Source organism: Equus przewalskii, chromosome 3, assembly GCF_037783145.1.
Source record: "Equus przewalskii isolate Varuska chromosome 3, EquPr2, whole genome shotgun sequence".
In the NCBI taxonomy this organism is placed as follows: Eukaryota; Metazoa; Chordata; class Mammalia; order Perissodactyla; family Equidae; genus Equus; species Equus przewalskii.
Window position 1 is genome coordinate 117,204,208 of NC_091833.1, and position 12,304 is coordinate 117,216,511.

At 40.7% G+C, this 12,304-nt stretch overlaps 1 protein-coding gene across 7 annotated transcripts in view; it reads right to left on the reverse strand.

Moving 5' to 3' along the window:
* Nucleotides 1-12,304, reverse strand: part of GRK4 (G protein-coupled receptor kinase 4) — a 134,024-nt gene that overhangs the window by 25,947 nt on the left and 95,773 nt on the right. For all 7 annotated transcript variants that reach the window (XM_070615200.1, XM_070615199.1, XM_070615197.1 and 4 more), the window contains one exon: nucleotides 11,588-11,778. In XM_070615200.1, coding sequence (XP_070471301.1) covers nucleotides 11,588-11,778 — 191 coding nt within the window. The remainder of the gene's footprint in view (nucleotides 1-11,587; nucleotides 11,779-12,304) is intronic.

A 12,304-nucleotide genomic window follows, 5' to 3' on the forward strand; every position in this document is an offset into this window, starting at 1 on the left:
CAAATCCATGCCATCAATCAGTATGAAAAAATATACTAAATCTCCAGAACAGAAGGAAAATGACAGTACCCAGAAAACAATCCTGAAGACACAGAAGTCTATAACCTAAATGACAAAGAATTCAAAACAGCTATCATTCATTAAAAAACTTAATGAGTTAAAAGAGAATACAGATAGACAATGAGTTCAGGAGCTACATCACAAAAGAGCTGGATATTACAAAGAAGAACCAATCAGAAATGTTGGAGATGAAAAAAAATGGATGACATTAAGAAAAATCTGGACTCCCTGAACAGTATAGCTGATAATATGCAGGACAGAATTAGCAGTCTGGAGGATAGGAATATAGAAACGCTTCAGATAGAGGAGGGGAGAGAACTAAGACTGAAAAGAAATAAAGAAACTCTATGAGAAATATCTGACTCAATTAGGAAATGAAACATAAGGATTACAGGTATCTCAGAAGGAGGAGAGAAGAATAATGGAGCAGAAAGCATGTTCAAAGAAATAATAGCTGAGAACTTCCCAAACCTGGGGAAGGAGCTAGAAATCCATGTGACAGAAGCCAACAGATCTCCAAACTTTATCAAGGTAAAAAGACCAACTCCAAGGCATATGGTAGTAAGCTGGCAAAAGTGAATGACAAAGAAAAAATATTAAGGACAGCAAGGCAGAAGAAAATAACCTACAAAGGAAGCCCTATGAGGCTGTCAGCAGATTTCTCAGCAGAAACCTTATAGGCTAGAAGAGAGTAGAATGATACATTCAAAACTCTGAAAGAGAAAATCTTTCAGCCAAGAATACTCTATCCAGAAAAATGTCCTTCAGATATGATGGAGAAATAAAAACTTTCCCAGATAAACAAAAGTTCCAGGAGTTCATCACCACAAGACCTCCCCCACAAGAAGTCCTCAGGAAGGCCCTCATACCTGCAAAAAAGAAAAAAAGGAAGGGGTTAAAAAACCTTGAGCAGGGAGATAAGTAGAAAGACAAAATCATAAAATTGCAGCTCTCCATCACAACAGGTTAGCAAATGCTTAACATTAAAGATAAAGGGAAGGGAAACACCAAGAATAAATGTAATCTTGTCATTTTAACCACAAACTCACAACACAAGAAGAAAAAAAAGTGTGATAATAAAAACCTAGAAAGGGCAGAGGAAAGGGATGGAATCAGTTTAGTCTAAGGAAATAAGAAGCTATCAGAAAATTGACTATCTCATCTATGAGATGTTTTATACAAACCACATGATAACCACTAAACAAATAATTAGAACAGAGACACAAATTACAAATAAGGAGAAAACTAAGAAAACCAGCATATAAAGCTACCTAACTGAATTGGTAGTCCAAAATACACGGGACAAGAAACAAAGGAAATGCAGGAGAACTGGAAAACAAGCAATAAAATGGCAGCATTAGGCCCCTACATTTCAATAACCACTCCAAATGTAAATGGGTTGACTTCTGCAATCAAAAGACACAGAGTGGCAGGATGGATTTAAAAAACAAGACCCAACAAAATCCTGCCTCCAGGAAACATACCTCAGCCCTGAAGACAAACACAGACTCAGAGTGAAGGGATGGAAGATGATACTCCAAGCTAAAAATGAACAAAAGAAAGCAGGTGTTGCCATACTTATATCAGACAAAGTAGACTTCAAGACAAAGCAGGTAAAGAGAGACAAACAGGGGCAGTATATAATGGTAAAAGGGACACTCCACCAAGAAGACATAACACTTATAAATATATATGCACCCAACACAGGAGCACCAAAATACATAAAGCAATTATTAACAAAACTAAAAGGAGATATCAACAACAATATAATAATAGTAGGGGACCTCAACACCCTACTAACACCAATGGATAGATCAACAAGACAGAAAGCCCACAAGGAAATTGTAGAATTAAATGAAAACTAGATCAGGTGGACTTAATAGATATATATAGAACACTCCATAAAAAACAGCAGGTTACACATTCTTCTCAAGTGCACATGGAACATTCTCACAGATAGACCATATATTGGGAAACAAAGCAAGCCTCGATAAATTTATGAGGATTGAAATAACATCAAGCATCATTTCCAATCATAATGCTATGAAACTAGAAATCAACAAGAAAAAAGCTGGGAAAGGAGCAAAGATGTGGAGATTAAACAACATGCTACTGAATGACCAACGTATCATTGAAGAAATCAAAGGAGAAATCAAATATTATCTGGAGACAAATGAAAATGAAAACACACCATACCAACTCATTTGGGATGCAACAAAAGGCGTCCTAAGAGGGAAATTCACTGCAATACAGGCTCACCTCAACAAATAAGAAAAATCTCAAATAAGCAATCTCAAACTACACATAACAGAAGTAGAAAAAGAAGAAAAAATAAAGCCCAAAGTCAGTAGAAGGAGGGAAATTATAAAAATTAGAGCAGACATATATGAAATTGAAACAAAAAAGACAATAAAAAGGATCAATGAGACAAAGAGATGGTTCTTCAAGAAAATAAACAAAATTGACAAACCCTTAGCCAGGCTCACTAAGGAAAAAAGAGATAAGACTCAAATAAATAAAATCAGAAATGAAAGACGAGAAATTACAATGGAAACCACAGAAATACAAAAGATTATAAGACAATACTACAAAAAACTGTATGCCAACAAATTGGACAACCTAGAAGAAATGGATAAATTCTTAGACTCTTACAACCTCCCAAAACTGAATCTAGAAGAAATAGATAATCTGAACAGACCAATCACAAGTAAAGAGATTGAAGCAGTGATCAAAAACCTCCCCCAAAATAAAAGTCCAGGACCAGACACCTTGTCTGGAGAATTCTACCAAACATTCAAAGAAGATTTAATATCTATCCTTCTCAAACTATTCCAGAAAATTGAGGAAGATGGAGCACTTCCTAACACATTCTATGAAGCCAACATCACCCTGATGCCAAAACCAGACAAGGACAACACAAAGAAGGAAAATTACAGGCCAATATCACTGATGAACATAGATGCAAAAATCCTCAACAAAATATTGGCAAACCAAATACAACAATACATCAAAAAGATCATACACCATGGTCAAGTGGGATTTATACCAGGGACACAGGGATGGTTCAGTATCCACAAATCAATCAATGTGATACACCACATTAACAAAATGAGGAATAATAACCACATGATCATCTCAATAGACACAGAGAAAGCATTTGACAAGATCCAACAGCCATGTATGATAAAAACTCTGAACAAAATTGGGACGGAAGGAAAGTACCTCAAGATAATAAAGGCCACACATGACAAACCCACAGCCAACATCATACTCAATGGGGAAAAACTGAAAGCCATCCCTCTGAGAACAGGAACAAGACAACAGTACCCACTCTCACCACTCTTATTCAACATAGTACTGGAGGTCTTGGCCAGAGCAATTAGTCAAGAAAAAGAAATAAAAGGAATCCAAATAGGCAATGAAGAAGTGAAACTCTTACTGTTTGCAGACGACATGATCTTATATATAGAACACCCTAAAAAATCCATTGGAAAGCTACTAGGAGTAATCAACAATTACAGCAAAGTGCAGGGTACAAAAATCAACTTACATATATCAGTTGCATTTGTATGCTCTAATAACGAACTAACAGAAAGGGAACTCAAGAACACCATCCCATTCACAATCACAACAAAAAGAATAAAATATCTTGGAGTAAATTTAATCAAGGAACTGAAAGACCTATACAATGAAAACTATAAGACTTTCCTGAAAGAAACTGATGACAACATAAAGAGATGGAAAGACATTCCATGAACATGGATTTGAAGAATAAACATAGTTAAAATGTCCATACTACCTAAAGCAATCTACAGATTCAATGCAATCCCTATCAGAATCCCAATGACATTCTTCATGGAAATAGAACAAAGAATCCTAAAATTCCTATGGGGAAACAAAAGACCCTGAATTGCTAAAGCAATCTTGAGAAAAAAGAACACAGCTGGAGGCATCACAATCCCTGACTTCAAATATACTACAAAGCTATAGTACTCAAAACAGCATGGTACTGGCACAAAAACCCAGAAATAAAACCATACATCTACAGACGGCTAATCTTTGACAAAGGAGCTGAGAACATACAATAGAGAAAGGAAAGTCTCTTCAACAAATGGTGTTGGCAAAACTGTACAGTCACATGTAAAAGAACGAAAACAGACCATTCTCTTATGCCATTCACAAAAATAAACTCAAAATGGATCAAAGACTTAAAGGTAAGACATGAAAGCATAAAACTTCTAAAAGAAATTATAGGCAGTACACTCTTTTACATCAGTCTTAAAAGGATCTTTTGAGACACCATGTCTCCTCAGACAAGGGAAACAATAGAAAGAATAAGCAAGTGGGACTTCATCAGACTAAAGAGCTTCTACAAGGCAAAGGAAAACAAGATTCAAACAAAAAGACAACCCACCAACTGGGAAAAAATGTTTGCAAATCATATATCTGACATAATTTATAAAGAACTCCCACAATTCAACAACAAAAAATCAAACAACCTGATCAAAAAATGGACAGGGGATATGAACAGACATTTCTCCAAAGAAGATACATGGATGGCCAATAGCCATATGAAAAGATGCTCATCATCACTGATCTTTAGAGAACTGCAAATGAAAACTACACTAGGATGTCACCTTATACCCGTTAGAATGGCTATAATAACCAAGACAAAAAATAACAAATGTGGGAGAGGTTGTGGAGAAAAAGGAACCCTCATACACTGCTGGTGGGAATGCAAACTGGTGCAGCCACTATGGAAAACAGTACAGAGATTTCTCAAAAAATTAAAAATAGAACTACCATATGACCCAGCCATCCCACTACTCGGTATCTATCCAAAGAACTTGAAATCAGCAATTCAAAGAGACTCAGGTACCACTATGTTCATTGCAGCATTATTCACAATAACCAAGACATGAAAGCAACCTAAGTGCTCATTGACTGATGCCTGGATAAAGAAGATATGGTGTGTGTGTGTATATATATATATATATATATATATATATATATATATATATATAATAGAATACTACTCAGCCATAAAAAATGATAAAATTGTCCCATTCACAACAACATGGATGGACCTTGAGGGTATTATGTTAAGCAAAATAAGCCAGATAGAGAAAGACAAACTCTGTATGATTCCATTCATATGCAGAAGATAAACAAACTCATGGACAAAGAGAACAGATTAGTAGTTACCAGGAGGAAAGGGGATGGGGGGTGGGCACAAAGGGTGAAGGGATGCACCTATAAGATGACTGACAAATAATAATGTACAACTGAAATTTCACAATGTTGTTCATTGTTATAACCTCAATAAAAAAATTTTTTTTTAAATTGGCAAATGTTATGTATGGTAAAGGACTTGTATCCAGAACGTATAAAGAATTCTTGCAGCTCAATAATAAGGTGGCAAATAACCCAAATAAAAAAATGGACTGAATATTTGAATAGACATTTTACCAAAGAATATATAAGAATGGTCAATAAGCATATGAAAAGATGCTCAATATCATCAGTCATCAGGGAAATGCAAATCAAAACCACGATGGGCCCGGCCCCGTGGCTGAGTGGTTAAGTTCGCGTGCTCTGCTGTGGTGGCCCAGGGTTTCTCTGGTTCGGATCCTGGGCACAGACATGGCACCGCTCATCGGGCCACGCTGAGGTGGCGTCCCACGTACTACAACTAGAAGGACCCACAACTAAAATATACAACTATATACTGGGGGGATTTGGAGAGAAAAAGCAGAAAGAAAAAACAAAAGAAGATTGGCAACAGTTGTTAGCTCAGCTGCCAATCTTTAAAAACAAAAACAAAAACAAAATCATGAGATATCACTTCACATCCATTAGGATTAGTAGAGTCAAAAAGTCAGATAATAACAAGTGTTGGAGAGGATATGGAGGAATTGGAACCCTGGAAGGAATGTAAAATAGTGCAGCCACTTTGGAAAACAGTTGGAATTTTCTTAAAAAGGTAAACATAAATTTTCCATCCATAAATTCTCCATTTCCAAGAAATTCCACTTTAAGGTATCTACCCAAGAGAATGGAAAACATATGTCCACACAAAAACTCATACACAAATGTTCACATTATCCATAACAGCCGAAAAGTGGAAACAATCCAACATTTCCATCAACTGGCAAATGGATAAATAAAAGGTGGTCCATCCATACAGTGGAATATTATTCCACCACAAAAAGGTACCGATAAATGCTGAAACACGGATGAACCTCAAAAACATTATGCTAGAGGAAAAAAGCCAGATGCAAAAGACCAGATATTGTATAATCCCATTTATAGGTAATGTGCAGAAAAGGTAAACCTATACAGACAGAAAAATGGAGTCCCGCCTCCCCAGTGTTGAGCTCCTCTGTAGAGGTGACTGACTGAAGATGACACACATGTGGTTACTGAGACGGTGTGGAAGCTGACCTTTTTGGAACATGATAGACCCGGGGCACTTGCAAAAATCCAACGTGGGCATCTCCAGCCCCTCACAATGTGTTTTTCTATTGTTTCTTAATTGCTAGAAAACACAGTGAAATTAAAAATATTATTTTCCTTAAAATCGTGAAAGGATTCCCCCCATCTACTTAACTATCACCTAGATGATTCCCCCATCTTGTTAATCTATCACCTCATATATTCATCTTTTCTTTGGTAAGAACATTTAAGTTCTAGTCTCAGAAAATTTCAATTATACAATTTCAATTATATCAACTATAGTCACCATGTTGTACATTAGATCCTCAGACCTTATTCATCTTATACTGAAAGCTTTACCCTTTTACCAACCTCTCCCTATTTCCCCCAGCCCTGGCAACCACTTTTCTGCTGTTTCTATGAGTTTGACTTTTTTTCAGATTCCACATTTAAGTGAGATTGTGCAGTATTTGTCTTTCTGTGTCTGGCTTTTCTCACTTAGCATAATGACCTCAAGCTTCATCTGTTGTTGTTGCAAATGGCAGGATTTCCTTCATTCTCATGGTTGAATAATATTCCATTGTGTAAATATATATACCACACCTTCTTTATTCATTCATCTGTTGATGGACATTTAGGTTGTTTCCATAGCTTGGCTATTGGAATAATGCTTCGATGAACATGGCAGTACAGACATATTTTCAATATCCTATAGATATATCCTTTTGATAAATAGAAGTAGGATTGCTGGATCATATAGCAGTTCTAGTTTTAATTTTTTAAGGAACCTCCTTATTGTTTCCCAGAGTGGTGAAAGTGAAAACATTTGAAAAAGCCAACTCTTTAAAATTTTCATAGTCTTTTTGCCATATCCACCTGCATACATATTGCACATTGTTATCAAAAGTAATTCTTGTAATTTAAATACACTATTGAAACAATAGAAAGCAAAATACGCCATTCCCAGAGAGGTTGAAGAACATGGAGAAGGCTGTTGGCCACATCCGGCTGCTGGCAGGCCAGGAGTCCCCTGAGGCTATAGGTTGGTCTGGGGAAAAGCTTGTACATGAAAAGAAAATACTACCCAGAAACCCAAGTGCTATTTAACAAGGCAGTGGTTATTCCTGCATGGTGATATTCAGATGGTGCTAGGGCACTCAGAGTCTGTTCCTAGCTAAAAGCATTTTATTTCATCTCGTTTTACAGAGACTATGTTCCTAAGTTAATTTTTAAAAGACATTCAAAACCCCAAAGGCAATTGTTTCTGTTTAGACTTTTGCACAATAAAGAGGCGATGGAAATGTCATGTAAGAGCCTGAGAGTGGAAGTACTTAGCTGGACTTAAAATACACACACACACACAAATATATCTTTTAATATTGTTGTTTTGTTTTAACTGAAAAGCTGCTTCTTAGATTAAGAAATGGTTTTGCACAGAAAAGTCCGACACTTTTCTTCTCTCAAGATTCTCTCCCCGTACATACACTTTATTTCAGTCACTTGCTTTTTTTTCATTGAATATTTTAAACAAAGCCATGTTATACCTAGAGGTATCTAGGGGCATGACACTGTGGAAATTAATGAAAGAAACCCCAACTAAACTGCAGGGGGAGCTCTCACACCCCATCACACACCGTGAATTACTCCAACCAGGAAGTACAAGGCTTTACTGGGAAGGCAGATTTCTCTCCCCACCCAGCAATAGCCCAGCCACTGAGGAACGCTGCAGCTCAGCCACTGAGAGACGCCACAGCTCAGCCACTGAGGAAGCTGCAGCTCAGCCACTGGGAGACACTGCAGCTCAGCCAATGAGGAATGCCACAGCTCAACCACTGAGGAACGCTGCAGCTCAGCCACTGAGAGATGCCGCAGCTCAGCCACTGAGGAATGTCAGAGCTCAGCCAATGAGAGATGCCACAGCTCAGCCAATGAGAAACGTCGCAGCTCAGCCAATGAGGAATGTCACAGCTCAGCCAATGAGAGACGTGGCAGCTCAGCCAATGAGAAGCTGTTGCCGCCTGAACTGTCAGTCTCCCCCCATGGACCTTCCTTTAGAGCAGCCCCTCCCTACTCCCCTTCCTGCTCTATAAAAGCAGCAGCTCCCCTGTCTGTTTTCCGGGTTTGCCTATGGTTTGCCATAGTGTGCACATCCTGAACTGCAATTCTTTTGGCTGTTCCCGAATAAACTTGTTTTGAGGGTAAAATAGCTGGCAAATTTGCTTTTTAAGTTGACAACATAAACTACTACAACCCTAAAATCACGCACCTATGGCACTAACAGTCAGAGAGAGCCTGCTCTGTGGGCCTCATGGCCCAGGTGTGCCTCCTTGCCTGTCCACTGCCTTAAGTGCTGTACAGCACCCCCAGCCCCCTGGCAGCGTTCCTGGGCCCCACTGAGGCTGGCACTCCTTTTGTGGTTTGTTGTCGTTATGTCGTTTCAGGCATTTTATCTGAACAGCACTGGACTGTAGAGAAAAGAAATAAAATACTCCAGGAGAATCACATCTGGAATAAAGGCCCTCTAGGATGCTATGGCTCTTTACTAGCTTCTTAACCTTTTCTCTGAATAAATAACAGATAAAAAGGCACAGTTTTGAACCTGGCAGCAAAAAGAAAGCCAATACAAGCTCGCTCCTTCCTTCCTGCCTCTTCACGCATGCTCTGGTTTGGTCGGCCTCCTCTGCTCGCTTTTGCCAGCATGCACATGCAACACACATCTCCTTTGGAAGAACCACCCCTTCTCGCCCCTGTTCAGATCTTACCCATCTTTCCAAACTGCAACCTAAGTTCTGGCTCCTCCAGGAAGCCTTCCCTGATGAGGTGTGTGCCCACTTTAAAGCACAAATCCTGGAAAGAATTCCAAGAGTCTATTACGTTTAATTGCTCACGGGCACAGGTACCTCTTTGGCAGACTTCCAAACCGTGTTGCAGCATCTGCCTCGATGCCTTTCTAGGAGGTCCGCACTTGAAGGTCATGCCCTCCCCACCCCATGGCACTCTGGAGGCAGCTCCCTGGGAAGAGGGCAAGGCAGCCCCAAGGCTCTCAGTTCTGACTGGTAACATGCTGCTCCTGAAGGATTGCTTAAAGCCCAACCTGAGTGCCTCTGCTTTGCTGACCTTTAGATTGCAGAAACAGTAAAGCATTTTTATTTGTACTGTCTCTCTGGAAAAAAAGAGATCATCTTTCTGGCACTTGCTCTCATAAGAGTTGTCAAGTGGCAATCTCTGAAAACAAAAAAGAGGACACAAAAACCTTTCTGTTGAAGAATGCAAGCAGTGCTTTAACGGGTCCTTAGATTAAAGAGAGATGGGCTGCACCATTGGAGGCTGAAAACCATCAGTCATTCATTCAACACACACTTAGTGGGCACCTCCTGATGGCAGGTGTTGTAGACACAGCAGTGGATGAGACAGACTTGGTCCACTTCTCACTGCATGTGGGCCGACCCATGCCTCTCACCTGCTTGGCCTGAGGGCAAGTGGGAGCCTGAGGTGAAAGAATGAGGGAAATGAGAATCTTCTAACCAGTAATCCAGTAACACATCCTAACACCAGAGGCAAGCAGAGGGGGCTTGCCTGTCCTTAACAGTACTCAACTGGAATTTCCTCCAGGAGTAAAATACAAATCAAGGCTCCTCCAGGCTGTTCAGTGCTCCAGCGCCACCTTTTCTCCCTGTAAGTACGGTGACAGGGCAGTCTCCATTCAGACAGCCACCCTGTCTCTAGAGGAACCATTCCGGGGGCCGCAATCCACCCCTTGCTCAACAACTCCAGATGGGGCCATGTCGGCCCACGGCCACGCCAGGTATCTGGCCCTCAAGAGACATTTCACTTGGCTCCGGTACGTGTAGACAAAGAATAGGGGTGGCCAGGAGAAAAGCCTTCTGAGAAGCTCGCAGGCGAGCACAACCAGCCCGGGAGCGGGACAACACAGAGTGCTGTGAGGATGCAGAAGTGGGGCACGCTCTTGTGCTGTCAGGGGAGGGGCGCTCTCTGGCACCATGAAGAGGAGCTTCTTGGAATGAACAAAGAGGGGCTGCAGTGAAGAAAGTCATCCAAAAGAGGAACCACATGTGCAAAGGGGTAAAGACATGAGGATGCCTGAGAAGTTCTTGGAGCTGCAAATACATGCGTATTACAAGAGCAGCAGGACACGGGGCTGGAGAAGTCAGAGGGCGGCATTACACAGGGTCAGGAGAGCCTGGCTCGTAGGGTCCCAACCTGGGGACGACGGGACCGGATCAGACGCTCACTCAGAAAGGCGCGGTTGTCAGTCATGTGGAGTTGGGACCGGGACAAGGCTGGCATCAGGGAGACAGTTCAAGGTCTTGCCTGCAAGTGGACCTAAGGAAAATACCAACCACACCAGTGACCCCAGAAAATCAAGAGTGATTTAGGAAATATTCAGGAGTGATTTGGTCATCAACTGGATGAGGACAAGGGATACTGATCTCTTGGAATTTAGGGAAAAGAGCAGGACTAGAAATGCCTAGTAGGGAATGATTTGCACACAGTCGGGGGATGGCTGCACAGAAGTGAACAAATAAGCTGCCCAGGGAGCAGTGGAGAAGAGCATCAGAGTCCAGGAAGGCCGGCATCGACGGGATGGGTGGAAGGAATGCTTCCCCTAAAACTAAAGATATGGATCACACTAAACTCATTCTAACTACTAAATTTAATTTTCTTTGCTGAATTTGAAGATGCAAAAAATTAATTTTATTATTTTAAGACATTTGATTGTTGTGCTATTTTGTTGGGACACAGCCCACAGTCCTTAGCAGAACAGTCAAAATGTCTAAGGATTTTGGAAATGGGCTCTTCTTGTGCCTATGTGAGTAGCACTACCTATATTTGATCAACTTATCAAGTAAAAGCTACTTACTACAGATTAAAGAGAACTAAAAAGAAAACCAAGGTCCACCTCTGATCAGGCACATTTCCAATAGTGTGAATGACCAGCCCCTAGGCATTGCCACCAAGGGGCTCCCCAGCTGCCCTCTTGCCCAAGCCCCTAAGTGGCCAGTGGGACTGTGCCGCAGCCCACGGCTCAGGAGGAACAGGTTTCAAGGCCCCAGGGTTCGTGCCTTCTTACCTGTACACAATTCTTTCCCTCTGCAAGTCCTCCAAGCCACAGCACAGCTCTGCAGCGTAGAAAATAGCTCTCTGCTCATCAAAGCCGGGGTTTCCCAGGTTGTAAATGTGAAACTTCAAGTCCCCTCCATTCATAATGGTTAGCACCAAGCACAAGGAATCTTTGGTTTCGTAAGTGTAGGATAAACTAACCTAAAGACAACAACATCATAAAAAACAAAACACAGAAACCTGCTTGTTCAATGATCATTTACTCAATCTGCTAACAATATTCAAATAATCCACCTTAGATTTATCATTAGGACACCCAAATACCGTATGCTTCAGGGAAATGTATACCATGCGTCTGGTGCTTCTCGGATCTCTACCTATCAGAGATCTTCCAGCAACTCTGTACTGAAAGGAGAGAACTTTCTGTGTCTACGTGGGTAGGTGACAAAACTTCACAAAGACACTTGAGATCAAGATTCCTCAGCTTTGTTCTAATCATTAGCGCCGATATCCACACTTCCAGAACACCCACATCCAGCATACAAGTTAAGTGCGCCCCGCCTAGCAGTGCAGAGAGAGCTTGCTGCTGCACAGCCTCCCAACACTTTATGTTGTCAATCAACGCTGGTGGAGCTGTAGTGATCTCTTACTGAGGTTTAATGTGCATTTCTCTGTATGTGCAAATATATGGGACATTGCTCAGAGTTTGTCATATATTTATTACCCA